At 44.3% G+C, this 15,750-nt stretch overlaps 1 protein-coding gene across 1 annotated transcript in view; it reads right to left on the bottom strand.

Moving 5' to 3' along the window:
• C5H4orf50 (chromosome 5 C4orf50 homolog) overlaps positions 1 to 15,750 on the bottom strand; it is a 49,911-nt gene that overhangs the window by 14,968 nt on the left and 19,193 nt on the right. The window contains exons 6-8 of the mRNA XM_030760160.2: positions 11,875 to 14,415; positions 4,345 to 4,518; positions 156 to 212 (exon numbers count right to left, since the gene is read on the bottom strand). Coding sequence (XP_030616020.2) covers positions 156 to 212; positions 4,345 to 4,518; positions 11,875 to 14,415 — 2,772 coding nt within the window. The remainder of the gene's footprint in view (positions 1 to 155; positions 213 to 4,344; positions 4,519 to 11,874; positions 14,416 to 15,750) is intronic.

Genomic DNA, 15,750 nt, shown 5'->3' with positions numbered 1-15,750 from the left:
GATTCAAATAGGGACTTGGGGTGCCACTTGTCTCTTTCCTTCTTCTTTCCAGTGTTTTTACACAATAGAAATGGACTACCTCCTAATGGGAAAAATACTAAGCTCTTTTTTTCTATTGAAAGGGACATTTCATATTGATTTCACACACGTATTACCTTCAAAGGAGTCACAGCCAAATTTGCTTCCTGGTGCTTTTTCTGAAGTGCATCAAGCTGAAAGAGAACCAAGATTTTTGAAACCGTTGAGCCGTGGATTACACAGCTCGGTGCGTCCACAGGCGAGCCATGCTCAGAGAGCTTGGCTCTTATCCCCCTCTTTCCCCACAGGAGCTCTCGGTGGGAACAGGGACCTTTCCCATCAGCTCCTCGGCCAGATCAGAGGAGGAAGGATGCTCTGAGCACTGGAGAATGAGCTCTGCCAGATTGCAGTTGCCAGGGCCAGCTCTGCCAGACTGCAGTTACCAGGGCCAGTTCTATTGCTTCTTACTTCAGGAAGGAAGCCTTCCCCATTCCCCATGCAGAGGTGCCAGAGTTCTTTGGTGTGGTGTTAAACCTGTAGGTTCCCTAGCCAGACACCCTAACCCCAGCCCAGCCACTCACTAGAACTGTGACCCTGAGCAACTCAAGTCTTTCTCTGCCTCAGCTTTCTCATCTGTAAAGTGGGGTTAGTACTAGTGTCCACCTAACGGTGAGGATTGGATAAGGACTCTGTGACTCGATTCCTGTAAAGTGCTTAGACAAGGCCTGGCATCTGGTCAACATTCGATGAATATAAATCATTATTACTCTCTGCGGCAGGCACATGTGTGAAGCCACCTTGGACCTTCCAGCCTAGCCCAGCATCCAGCTGACTACCACCAAGTGATCCCCACTGATGCTTTGCAGAGCAGAATTGCCCAGCCGAGTCCTGCCTAAATTCCTGTTCCACAAAATGAACATTTCTATGCATCTATTTCGGCACACATTTCTGAATATATTTGAAGAGTAAAAGGCCGGCTCCAAGCAGACTGTCTTCTATTCAAAAGGCACAGTCATAAGCTACAATATGACAGGTGCTCTGAGAATTCTTCTCACTCACTCTGATTCCCTCTGTAGTCAGTACAAGAAAGCTAGATAAATAAAAGTACTTCTTCCTCTCCCCTTGAGCTCTTCTGACCTCTAATACTATTTTCAACCTTACATACCCATAATCAGAATTTATATGTGTATACACACACACACACACACATACACACATGAAACTATACTATACAAAATGTATTACAGCTTGCTTTTGTCATTTAATATAAAATCGTGGTGTTAATTCCATGGTATTACATACAAACCGATCACATTCTTTTAAAATCTTGCATATTATTTAATCATGAGGTTGAAACAAAATTTATTTAACCAATTCTTTGTTTATGAAAGTGTATATTGTTTCTGTTTTTTTGCTTTACAAACAAGGCTTTAATGAACATTTCTATATTCCTATTTTGGCACACGTTTCTGAATATATTTGAAGAGTAAAATGCCGGCTCCAAGCAGACTGTCCTCTATTTGGAAGGCACACGATAATATTTGCAGGCTTGGATGAAATCTTCTCTCTACTTCAGTTTAAGAAATAGCATGAATATGTTTCTGTGAGCTGTGTACTGCGGCATTTGCAATTAAAAAACAGACGAGAAGAAAGTGAAAAGACAACAGAATGGGAGAAAATTTTGCACATCCTATAGCTAATAAGGGACTGTATCTAGAATATATAGCAAATTCTTACAACTCAACAACAAAAAAAGAAACGACCCAATCACAAAGTGGACAAAGGATCTGAATAGACATTTCTCCAAAAAAGATATATGAATTGCAAATAAACACATGAAAAGATGCTCAACACTATTAGCCATTAAGGAAATGCAAGTCAAAACCACAGTGAGAATAACCACTTCACACCCACTAGGATGGCTAGCAACAGAAAGACAGACAGTAGCAAATGTTGGTGAGAACGTGGAGAAGTTGGGACCTTCATCCATTGTTAGTGGGAATGTAAAATGGAGCTATCAGAGACAGACCTGAAAATAATTTTGATTGAAATGTTTAATAATTATATTACAAGAATTTCATCAGAGAACTGGAAGCTATAAAAAATTAGTCAAATGGAAATTCTAAGACTGCAAAATACAATACCTGAAATGAAGAACTAAAATAATGAGTTTAAGAGCAAATTCGACTCACCTAAAGAGTATTACGTAACTGGAAGATGGATTAGAAAGAAATATCCAAACTGAAGCAGAGAAAGACAAAAAGAATGAAAAGAATAAAAAATAGACTTAAACATATATTGGATAGGGTAAAAAGGTCTAACATGTGTAACTGGAGTTCTATTTTTCACAGGTCAGGGACAGACAGGACAAAAACGTCATCATACCTCCTACACTGGTTGAGGGCACAGTGACAAATATACCTTCATTAATTGCCTTGGCTTTGGAGGTAGGTGCCAATACTTTGGAAAGCAAATTTGCAATATGTATTTAGAATGAACACTATTTCTTCTCCTTAAACCAGTAATCCCAGTTCTCTGAACTATTGTATATAAACAATAATATATAAATTAATGGAAATAAGTATAGATCCAACAGTAGGGGAACAGAAATCACATCCACCCCATAGATTACTGCACAGTCCAAAAAATAAGGGACAAAAAGGCTATGAAGCAACATGGACAGAGGACATAAAACTCCATGTATAGTGTATTCGATTATACAAAGAATGCATAAGAAGGAGTCGGAAATCACTCCAAAATGTTGATAGTGTATTTTCACCCATCGCTTTGCCAAAAAAATGTAAAGTGTGATATGATTCAGGGTAACAAGTTGTAGCCAAACAAATACACTCATTTATTTATGGTGGGAGTATACATGATGCAACATTTTGGAGGGTTATTTGCCATTACCGATCAAAGTTAATTATGTACATAGCCTTTGACCCAGTAACTCTTTCACTAGGATGTAGCAGAAACATATCCCAAGACAGATGTATAAAATGTTCGTTTGTAAAGCAAAGTAACAGAAACCATTTAGATTTCCATAAACAAAGAATTGGTTAAGGAAGTTATGGTTTGGTCTCTTGAAAAATAATATGCAAGAGTTTAAAATAATGAAGTTCAGTTTGCATGTATTGATATGGAAATATCACCAAAATTTTTTATTAAATGATAATAGCAAGATGCAGAATGTTTCTTATGGTATGATTTCATATATGTACACACACGTACTGAATGTGGGTAGATAGGGTTAAAATAAAGGAAGTTAGAAGGAGTTGGGGTTGAGGGGGAGAAAGGACTATATTTTTCTGCATTTTTTAAAGGTTGAGATAATTTTAGATTTACATACAGTTTAAAAAAATAATACAGAGAGATCCCTTGTGTACTTTGCCTGGTTTCCTCTAATGGGAACATTGTGCAAAACTATAGAATATTACAACCAGGTATTGATGTGGATACAATCCACCATTCTTTTTTTAAAGGTTTATTTTATTGAAGTATAGTTGATTTACAATGTTGTGTTAATTTCTGCTATACAGCAAAGTGATGCAGATATATATATATATGTATATATGTGTGTATATATATATATATTATTTTTCATATTCTTTTCCGTTATGGTTTATCACAGGATATTGAACATAGTTCCCTGAGCTATACAGTAGGACCTTGTTTATCCATCCTATATATAATGGTTTGCATCTGCTAATCCCAATCCACTATTCTTATTCGGATCTCTCCTGTGTACATTTGTGTGTGTGTGTGTGTACCAAGTTCTGCACAATTTTATCACCTGTGTAGGCTTGTGTCTCCACCACCACAGACAAGATACTGAACCGTTCCAACTCCACAAGGACCTCTCCTGTTGCTCTTTTATATTCACACCCACTTCCTCCTTACAGAGAAAGGGCTTTTATTTATGTAACATTTAAAAAACTGTTTGACAAAAAGGAGGACATGTCAATCCATGGAGGAAATATGCCTTCTGAAAAGGATGAAGTTATATTTGGTTATCTACTTGGAGAAAAAGGTAATCAAATGCCTTCCTCATAATCTATCCCCAACTAAATTGCAGATGGATTTTTAAAAAAAGCCATACACATGTATTATTATTTTTAGATCTAACAAAGGTTACCTGGATGGAAGGATTACAGGCTGGTTTTTCTTCCCTATACTGCTCTGCACTTTCAAAATCTAATAAATACTTACAAACTGTGGGAAAGGGCCAGTGAGATCTTACCTACTTCTTTTTTCTACTCTCAAAACTTTCCCAAGTGAGGGAACATTGGTTTTCAGGCGGAAAAGGGAAGCATGGGCCCAGCCTACCTTGTCCTTGAGCTCACACCGGAGACGGGCAGCCTCATCCCGAGAAGCCTGCAGCTCCTGGTGTGCAGACCCTTGGTCTCGGAGCTGGCACTGCAGGGTCAGCACTTGGTGACGAAGTTGTCTGACGCACAGCCTGAGGTCCTCCTTGGAAGCCTCAGCTTCAGGGTCCTGGAGCTGTGGAATCACAGATTTGACTGTAATTCTTAGGTAATCTTCCAAGTAATTTGCCTTAGCCAACAGACAGTACCCGTTTTCCTTCTTAATTTGTTCTCCTGCTTACAATAAATTCCACAAAATAAAGTAACAGAGATCACTCCAAAAACTATTAGCCAGCATAAACATCATTATTATCCATATATTATCTTATATTTTCAGTCTTTCTGCTATGCCCTTACCCAGGTGCCCTTACCCTTGAATGGGAGAGTTGGAGAGGGTCTAGGGAATCACAGAATAGCATTCTAGAGTGTTATTTTAAAAAAAAAAAATTTTTTTTTCACACATGAAAAATATGTGAAATGGCATGGTACTCCAGAGTCTGTTTTAATAGACATCAGTCACCATTATACTGAAACACACTATGATGAATGAAATTTAGTGTTCAAGTCCAATTATGAGATACTTATCACACTAAACCTTCATGTATTTCTATGGAACAGAACATACTGCATTTTCCCAAAACACTCTTCTTAAATCAGTACAAAATAGCCTCTCACCCTTCTTGGGTCAAACACGAGTGGGTTTCATATGAACATCAAATAGGGAATTTCTGGGAGGGCAGAAAGTGAGAAAAAAGGGGCTGATTTATCACCATGGGAAGTGTGGTCAAATGGCAGTGATGCTACTGCCCCCACTGGTTCTGGACTCTAAATTTTTATTTTTTAATAACGTATACATACATATACATAAACATGCATATATATGTATATATGCGTATACACACACACACACACACACACACACACATACACCCCCACATATTTTTTTCTACATACGTTTATATGCCATAGATATCTTTTGTATCCTGTTTTCCTCCCTTAATACCATGTCATGGTCATTTTTCCATATCATTAAATAATGTCAAAAACCCTGTTAGTATCTATGCAGTATTCTGTGGCATGGTGAACGCTCAGATTATTCTAATATACTGATGCTATAATTGAGGCTGAGATAGAAAGCCTTATCTGACACACCTCTGGTTCTTCCCCTGAGATCATCAGAGGGGAATTTCTGTGTCAAGGCCCTGAGCATCATTAAGCTCTTGATTCATGCTACTAAGGCGGCCTTGGGAAAGAGCAGCCCTGCTAATAGTAAAAGTTCCAATTGCAATGTGTCCAGGGTCCCGGAAACTCAGAGATGTCTCAAATGCCTTTGCTCCCGGCCCTGGCAGTCTAGCTTTCATTGAAAGCAGCCACCCCGGGAATGGAAAGCCCACAGAGATCATCTCTTCCACGTGTTCCTGACCTGGGTGTGAGATGGCAGGAGGAGCAGGAGAGAGAGGATGGAAGGGAGACAGAGACAGCAGAGTCAAGGCGACTCAGTGGCCCATGAGGCCTCTCCCTTGTAAGCAAGGAATACGATAGCAGAATGTGTTGTTTTGTTTTTTTTTAGTTAATAGAAATTCACAGATTGTGGGCCTGAGATTCACAGGCTGGGCCCTGTCAAAAACAGATGGGTACTCTGAATGGTTCCGTAAGATCCAGCTCCAAGATTTGCAAAACGACTTGGCCTTTCTGGGAAGTTTGGTGCCTTTGCTGCCTCTCTCCTCTGCGGTGATTTGGGCTTCATCCCCAGGGTCCTAAGACAGCATCCACAGGATGTTATTCTAAAGAGAATAAAAGTGTGGGGTGGAGGCTGGCCCTGCCTGCCACGTGGGGCCACCCCACTCAGTGACCCTTGTGAAGGACCCATGACTCACTTGCTCCCTAAGAGACCTCAGAGGCACGTGCTCTAGCCACAGGCTGCACTTGGGCTGGGAGCCCTGGGGAACACGGCCCTCGGGGAGCTCTGTCTGGTGGGGGAGGTTGACGCAGAGATAAGCCACTAGCACAGGGAGGTGAGGAGAAGCCAGGAGGCCGCCGGAGCCCCAGGGAAGCACTAAATCAAAGGCGTCCACTGCCACCCAGCAGTGTGTGGTGAATGCGTAACAACCACTCTCCAGGGAGGGAGAGGCACACGGATGTGTAGCATGTGCTGATTTCCGTGGTTTAAATACCATCATGGCCAACTGCAAGCTACCAAAATGGCACCACGGAAAGCAGAGTTGGGGAGAGACGTGCCTGAGTTGCCTCTGCACCGAATCCATCCTGGGGGATTGGGAGGAGATGCGCTAAAATGAGACCCAGATGGTGAGCAGCAGTTCTCAGGAGAAAGCTGGGGTGTGGGAGGGCCGGGTTGAGGAACTAGGAGCCCAGAGTCTACAGCTGAAGCTCCCCAGGGGCCAGTTTATAACTCACCAAAAGGAGTTTGGACTTCATACCAAGTGTGACAGGAAGACCCAGAGGGTTTAAGGTTTTTATTTTAAGCAAATAAAAACAAGATCAGGTTTGTAACTTGGGACGAGGGAAACAGGAAGCTTTCTTTGCCCTCTGCCTCCTGTCGGTCAACAAATCCCATTGATTCTAACTCTAGTTTTTACCTGGAATCCTCTCTTTATTAAAAAAAAATTCCTCTATTCTAGCATCATCTCTTGGCAAAAATCCTCTTGACTGTTCTCCCTGTGTCCTCCCTGTGTCTTTACAGCATCAAAGATCGCATCATTTTACGACAGAAATTTAATCATGTTTTCCTGCTGAAAACCCTCCAATAGTCTCCCACTGCATTTGGAAGTGACCATAACCAGAGCCTACAAGGCCTCCCGTGATCTTTCTCATGACAACTTTCCCATCCTCATCTCATACCACGCCCCACCCATGCCCACCGCGATCCAGCCACACTGGCTACTTTCTGCTTTTCAGCAAGCTAGGCTCATTCCTGCCTCAGGGGCTGGCCACTTGCTTCTCCCTCTGCCTGGAATGTTCTTCCTTCGCTGCTCCTTTCAAACCTTGAGACTCTCAGCTTGAAATTCACTTTCTCAGAGTTTTCGTTCCCACCAGGTCTTACTAGCTGGGATTTGACAAGATATGAGGGAAGTACATAAAAACAATTCTTTGCAGGCATTAAATGGCAGCCAATGCAGGGCTACAATCCATGAGAAAAAGGATGCACAACAAGGTGAGCTCTACATTGTCCCTGGAACATTTTCCAAACCATGGTTCAGGGAAATAGATCCCGCGCTGAACATGGTGGTCCTGCTAAGTAGAATCAGAGACTGGGGTTCAGGAATGCTATGACAGCTGGGGTTTGTGGGACAAAGCAACGGAGAGAGGTGAGCCGCAGAGAAGAAATCCAGACACTGTCCTAGAAATACCCTTGGGTCCTTGGCTGAATCATACATGGTGCAACATAGTGTAAGACTCTGAGACCTAGCAGAGAGCAGCAGCTGGGAGATCAATTGCTAAAGAGATTTTGGAGGTCACACACTGCTACAAAGATAGCAAAGTTCTGGCGTAGCCGAAGTGGAGAGTCTTTGGTGAATGCTCTGGGAACTCAGTTGATACCACTGAAAGGCCATGCCCTAGAAGCAAGGACCACCCTTGAGGAGTAAAATCAAGCCCTGGTACTGAGGGGAAAACTGAAGTAGACCTGCACAGGAATAATGGTCTGCTGGTCATTCAGCTACCTACCAGAACAAAACTTACAACATGCTTTAGAGGAAGCTAATAAGCAGGAATCTCTACATGTTCCACATAACGTCCAACATTTAAAAAAAAATTACTAGTCACATGAAGAAGCAGAAAAGTGGGCCTTAACCAAGAAACAAAATAGCCAATAGAAACAGACTCAGAGATAATCTAGTTATTGGGGTTAGCAGACAAGACCTTCAAAATAACTATGATTATATTTTTTAACAACATAGGAAAACACAGACAAAAATGAATGAAAATACGGAGTATTTCAACAGAGAATCAGAATCTCTTTAAAAAGGGTAAAATGGATATGCTACTGCAAAATACAATAAATGAAATTAAGAACGAATGGATGGGTTTATTAGAAGACAGGACACAGCAGAACTGAACAGCAGAACTTTTAGTGAACTAAAAGACAGGTCAGTAGAAAATTCAAACTGATAACACAAAGAGAAAAAAATAGAACAGTTCCAAAAGATGTGGGATAAAGTGAAAAAACAGTCTAGGTTTTTAGGAGAGGAGAGAAAAATAGAAAGGAACAAAATATTTGAAGAACTAATGGCCAAGAATTTTCCAAATCTGATTAAAGATATGACTCCACAGTTTCAAGAGGCTCAGAAAAACCAAGCAGGATAAACATAAATAACACTTCATGTAAGCACATCATAGTCTAACTGCCAAAACCCAAAGATGAAAAGCAAATCTTTAAAATAGTCTGAGGTAAAATGACACATTTCTTTCAGGGGAAAAAAAGACAAATTATTCCATTTCTGAACAGAAACTGTGGGAGCCAGAAGACAATGAAATGAGATCTTTAAAGTGTCAAAAGAGGGAAACATATCTTCCTATCTAAAATTGTGAATCCAGAGTGAAAAACATCTTTTAAAAGTGGAGTTGAAAAATTGTTTTCATAAAAAGAAATTTGAGGGGATTCATCACCAGCGAAAAATAACAAAGTTCTTCAGGTGGGTGTAAAACAGATCCACACAAGTAGAAGACAGAATGAACAGCACAAGAATGTAGAAAGATATGAATAAACATAAAAGATTATTGAGTGTTTAAAGCAACAACAGTAATAGCACTTTGTAAGGTATATATACGTAGAAGTAACATAGTTGACAAAAATAAACAATGAAAAGGATGAAAAGGAATAAATGGAGTAAACTATTAAAAGATTTTTGAATTATTTGAGACATGGTAAAAGTACTAATTTAAAGTAAATTTTAATAATTAATACCTACAATTTGAAATTTCTAGGGTAACCACTAAAAGAATGACACTAAAATGTGTATCAAAATAAGCTAATAGAGAAGAAAATGGAATAATAGAAAATAGTTTACTAATACCAAAAACAAAGGCAGAAAGAAGGAATAAAAGAAAAGAGAACAGAACAGACAAATAGAAGAAACAGCAAGAAGGTAAACATAGAGCCAATTACACAATTATGTATGTGAAATGTAAATGGACCAAATACTCCAACTAAAAAGCAGAGGATGTCAAACTGAACTAAGTTTAAAAAAAAAAAACAAAAACAGCCATATGTTGTTTCTAAGAAACATACTTTAAAGATACTGATAGCTCGAAAGCAAAAAGATGGATGGTGTAAAAAATTTATATACCATGAAAATACTAATGAAAAGAAACTGATGTGGTACTTTAATATCAGACAAAGTCAACCTTAGGGCAAGAAATGTGAGAGATAATGACAGATATTTCATCATGATAAGAGTCAATTCACCAGGAATACATCATAATCCTATATCCATGTGTATCTAATAAATAATTTCAAAACATATGAATTAAAACTAACATAACAAAAATAAGAAATAAACAAATGCACACTCAGAGTTGGAGATTTCAAAAGCCATCTCAGGGCTTCCCTGTTGGCGCAGTGGTTGAGAGTCCGCCTGCCGATGCAGGGGACATGGGTTCGTGCCCCGGTCCAGGAAGATCCCACATGCTGCGGAGCGGCTGGGCCCGTGAGCTATGGCCACTGAGCCTGTGCGTCGGAGGCTGTGCTCCACAACGGGAGAGGCCACAACAGTGAGAGGCCCGTGTACCGCAAAAAAAAAAAAAAAAAAAAGCCATCTTGGTAGATGACAAAACGAATAGACCATACATCAGTAATGATATTGAAGATTTGATCAGCATAATTAATCTGCTTGGGCTAATTAATACCCAGCAACTGCAGAATATTCATTCTTTGCAAGGGCACATAGAATATTTACCAAAATAGACCATAACATGGTCAATGAAAAAAATCTCAACAAATTTCAAGATTAAAATAATATAGTGGGGTTTCCCTGGTGGCGCAGTGGTTGAGAGTTCTCCTGCCAATGCAGGGGACATAGGTTCATGCCCCGGTCCGGGAAGATCCCACATGCTGCGGAGCGGCTGGGCCCATGAGCCATGACGGCTGGGCCTGCACGTCTGGAGCCTGTGCTCCGCAGAGGGAGAGGCCACAACAGTGAGAGGCCCCCATACAGAAAAAAATAATAATAATAAAAAAAATAAAAAATAAAATAATATAGTGTATGTTTTCTGACAACAATGAAATAAAACTAGACATCGATAGCAAAAATATAACTAAAAATTTCTACAGATGCTTGGAAATTCAACAACACACTTCTAAATAACCCATGGGTCAAGGAAGAAATTACAATAGAAATTAAAAGGTAAACTTTGAACTGAACAGACATAAAAAGTACAACTTATCAAAATGTGTGGGTTGTACTTGAAACAGTGCTTAGAGAGAAATGCATAGATTTAAATGCATAAATCACAAAAGAAGAACAGTTGAAAATCAATGATCCAAACTTTCAACACAGGAAGCCTGAAAAAGAACAGCCAATGAAACCAAAAGAAAGTAGAAGAAAGGAAACCATGAAGATATTAGAAGAAACCAATGAAATAAAATACAGACATACAATAAAGAATATCAATAAAAACAAAAAATGATCCTGTGAAATGACTGATAAAATTGGAGAGAAAGAGAGAGAGACAGAGACAGAGAGACAGAGACAGAGAGGCAGAGAGATCGGATATGAATATATACAAAGGACTCAACACTAAATATTCTACAGACACATTCAAGACCACTGGAAAAATAAATTTCATCCTAGCAGTCCTGAATGTCGAGTATTGTCCACAGATGAGGAAAACAACTCAGAGAAGTCACGGATGTAGTCAGCACAGACCTGGGTTTGAACCCTGTTTGACTGAGTTCTAAAGCTCACTGCTCTCTCCTTTCAAGACCCAGTATTCAGTGTGATAGAGGTGTTGGCTAAAGCTATGGTGGTAATCAGATTGCAATATAGAAATGTATCAACTCAACACATTGCACATCTTAAACTTACACAGTTAGATATCAATTATGTCTCAATATAAATACATAAATACCAAAAAATAAAAAGACTCAATGTGCAGAATTATAACTTGAGGTGCTTGAAAAACTCCTTGGTCTGAAAGTAAAAGCTCTAATATTAAAGTGTAAACACCCACTCCATGTCCCACCAGATACCAATTTGAACAGCCTGAGCAGCGGGGCAGACTCACATTATCTTGTCCAGGGTAAGAATAAAGACCCTGGAGCCTGACTGCCCAGGTAGAGTCTGGGCTCAACCCCTCCTAGCTGTGTGACTCTGGGCAAGTCACTTAACTTCTCTGTGCCTACGTTTTCTCATCTGGGAAATGGGGGTGGTGACTGTTCCTCCCTCCTAGGGCTGCTGGAGGACATGGTAGTAAAGGGTGTGGTCAGTGCTATAAGTCAGCAAGATGATTAAACAACCATGCAGAGTCAACCTACCCGGGGGCCACTGCGTGGGGACTTCAGAGCTCGCCCTTGGTCTGCAGAACACCGTGGTCTTTTGTCATCCTTCTCCAAATGTGCTTCGTTCACTCCTGCCCCATCGGTGTTTCCTTGCAGGGCACTGGATCCTGCGGTATTTCCCCAGACCAGTGATGTAGCAGGAGAGTCAGCACCGCACCTGGAATTCTCCAGGCCTAAACAAGGTCCCGTCCACCCTCCAGCCAGACCCATTTCCTGCTCCGAGGGTGGCCCAGGGCCTCTTGCAGTCAGTTGCCCTGAAATCTCAGTCACCTGCACCCCCCTTTCTACAGCGTTCACCTGGTCCACCGCCATCATGTTTTTTCCCTGGAGATACTCCTCTGCTCTCACCAAAGGTCCCCCATCTGTGCTGCTCCCCCACATGACTTCCCCCTCCAGGACTTGGATCCTTTGTAGAAGGTGTTCATTCTCCCCTCTGAAGGCTTGGATCATGTCTTCTATTCCCAGCACTATATCCTTTATCAGCTCTTTATAACTGACCCCAAGTTCCGAAATCAGTGCACTGAGCTCCCAGTTTTCCAGGGTGATGCACTCCATCACGCCTTTGGATTTTCGGATGCTCGCAGACATGGCTTTCCGGAGCTGCCCAAGGTGCCCTTTCAATCTCTCGTTTTCCTCTTCGAGCTCAGAAATTTTGCAGTAACTTTTCCTGTTACAGTCTTCAAGGTCAGAAATGACCTGCACGTACTGGTCCAGCTCCCTCTTTACGTGAGAGATGTCTCCTAACAGCACGCCGTTATCCTGTTTGAGCGCAGATATTTTTTTCACATTTCTCTCCCTCTCTTTTTCCAGGACACGCAGTTTTCTGTGGCATCGTTCCTGATCTACCTGAAGCTTGGCGTTGTCACGTAAAACTTTGCTTCTCTCCGTCTTCAATCCAGAAATGAGCTGATGAAAGCTCGTCCTTGCTCTCTCGAGGGCTCTCGGCTGCTGAGAGAGCTGGTTCCGACCCCACTCAGAGGGCCCCTCTGGCGGGCCCGGGCTCAGGTTGACCAAATCCAGCACCGGCCCTGGAAGAACTTCGCCAGTGCCTAGGGCCTCATTCTCTCCCAGCTTAACGTCTTCATCAGGCTCCTCGGGGTTTGCTTCCTTGGCATAACAAATATCGAGATCCTGGTTTGCCAAAGCCTGCTGAGGATACGCGTCCTCCTGGCAGCTGTGCCATCTCCGAGCAAAGCTCCAGTTCTCTCCTGCCAACGAGGAAGCTTTCTGGCCATGCCCCCCACTCCCAGGCTTCAGGATAGAGAGTTGCTGGAAACAACCCTCCATCTCCTCTTCAAATTCCTCTATTTTTAACGCAGATCCCTCACGGCCTTTGCTCGGAGCCCGGGAGTGACTGGTAGGTTGGGCCCCCTCGGGCCATAAAGCCAATCCAGGAGACGGTGGCAAACCTCCCTCCTGCAGTAGGAAAAGCATTTCCTTGGCTTCACAGTCGTCGGAGCCAGGCTCCTCCCGGACATCCCTGTGGCCCGGGCTGGACCCTTGGAGATGCGACAATTCCTCCTCCTCTTCCTGTCCTTTGTCCTCAGGGCTTTCCTCTGGGAGAAGCAGAGCATTTCCAGACCACACGCAGTCTTCCTCCTTGCCCGGAACTCTCCTGATGGCTCTGCCCTGCTCTGCAAGGGTTGGAGCACCTGCCGGAGGCGGCCCATTGGTGCCGTGGGCCCTGGAGAAGGCGGCTGTGGGAGCCTCTTCCTCCTCTGATGATGAAAGCCCTCCTCCCCCTTCTCCCCCTTCTCCTCCTTCTTGGGGGCTCCAGACATGCCTTCCCCCCCACCCCCTCCTGCTCAGGGATTCAGGACCCTCCGTTGACACTGAGGCCTCCCCCTGAAGAAGGGGCAGTGGAAGCTCCCGCCTGGGCCCAGGGCAGGAGGTTGCAGCCGGGGGTTCGGAAGCCCCGTGCTCATTCCATACACCCTCTGGGGCCCTGACACCAGCCTCCAGGCTCAGGTTCTCACGGCTTTCCTGACTTGACTGAGCCCTGGCACCGAGGTCATCCTCCTTCCTGCCGCCGGTCCTCCTCGCCTCCCGCATCTCCGGTCTCCACTCTGGGGTTCCTCCTCCCTCCTTGCAAGAGTCTTTTAGGCCCTTGGGGCCTCTCCTGGAAAATTGGTGATTTGAAATGCATGGGGACTCCCGGCAGAGGGAGGCATCGTGGCTCCTTGCCTGGCGATGATCCCGGCTGGGGTGTCCTGCAGCGGAGGAAGCAGGCGGGGGCCTGGCCTCCAGCACCTGTTGGGCTTGCAGTTCTTCTGGGGAATCTTCCAGGAGCAGCTGCAGTAGTGGCAGGGGAGCCGAGTCCCCAGCCTGCCCCCAGGGAGGGCGTGTGCATGTCTGCACTGGGAGGAAGGACACCTGGGCCAGGGTGGCTGCTAGGTTCTGCTCTGAAATCCAGGCCAGCTCCACCGGGAGGAGTGAGCTGTCCATGTCCTGCCCCGGGGGGCAGCCACAGATGAGAAGGAGGGTCTGTTCGCCCAAGCTGGGCTCAGCCGGAGTAAACTAGGGGAGGGAAGAGAAGAGAAGGGGTGAAGCGGCCCCTTCCCCCATAGAGCCTCTCCCCATCTCTCTGAGCTCATCTCCTCACCCAGCCATACAGGTCTTCCAAACACCCCGGGTCTGTTAGCACTCCAGGGCCTCTGCCCCTGCCCTTCCCTCTGCCCCGCCCCCACCCCCCCTGCCACGGCTCACCCTCTGGCTTCATTAACATCTCAGCTCAAACGTTACTTCCTCAAAAAGGCCTTGCTGACCACTTCCACCACCGTCTGTCCATTCACCCCCTTTCCCTCGCTCTGTGGCGCCCTCCCCTCACTCACATCATGCAGGATATGTGTGTGTGTATTGTTTAACTCCTCCCATAGCCCTGCACTGTCCAACATGGTAGCCGCACAGGCCACATGGGGCTCTTCCAATTTAAAGCAATTCAGTGAAAGTTAACACTCAGTTCTGCAGTCACACCAGCCACGTTTCAAGTGCTCAGAAACCACGTGTGGTTCACAGCTCCTACCCTGGACCGCACAGGTGCAGAATATTGCCAGCACTGTGGAAGGCTCTAGCGGACAGCAAGGTGTGGACTGTCTGCCTAGAATAGTCCCAGGCACACAGGAGGTGTTTCATAGATATTTTTGAATATCTTTTTATATTTACTTATTCAATGAGCTTAACCAGAGAGGAGGACTGGCCTGACTCAGAGAACAAACGCAGGTTGGGCTGAGGCCCGGAAGAGGAAACTTGGCTTCATCCAGGCCCAGTAGGAGCCCTCGGCTCACATGTGACCACGACCCCACTCGCACCTCGCAGCGCTCCCAGCCTCACCACCTTTACCTGGCGGGTCTTCCCACCTGGCCTGCCCTTTCGCTGTCCATCCCTGGTTTCCTGTCTGTCTAACTACTTCCCCAGCTTCTCTGTGAAGCTCTCCCCACCCCAGGGGCTGCTCTGCTCTTTTCCCACTTTGGGTGTGACACAGCACATCACGCAGTGGCTCAGAGCAGGAGGTGAATGGATGAAAGTAGGTGAGCAAGGAAGGCCCTCCTCTTTAGAGCCACAGAACCGCATCAGGGCTGGCTGGAGCCAGGCTCCTGACCCGTAGGCCAGAGTGTGGTGCAGAGTGTGGGCTATGGAGACGTGAGGACCCCAGTCCCCTAGAGGGCTGTGAGGCCTTGGGAAATCACGACTCCCTCATATGCAGAAGGGTGGGGGGGGTCATGGCTCCTGCCCCATCGCTGGCGGGGAGGTTTCAATGAGATGAAGTTTGCTACGTGGCAGCTGGGTCTGGGCACACAGCTGGGGCACACAGCCTTCCTGCCCACTCCCCACCCAGGGCTCAAATCTCCCTCT

This window comes from Delphinapterus leucas, chromosome 5 (assembly GCF_059928025.1).
Source record: "Delphinapterus leucas isolate spDelLeu-1000000601 "Yukka" chromosome 5, BTC_Dleu_Yukka2, whole genome shotgun sequence".
Lineage (NCBI taxonomy): Eukaryota > Metazoa > Chordata > Mammalia > Artiodactyla > Monodontidae > Delphinapterus > Delphinapterus leucas.
This window is presented reverse-complemented; position numbering and strand designations above follow the sequence as displayed.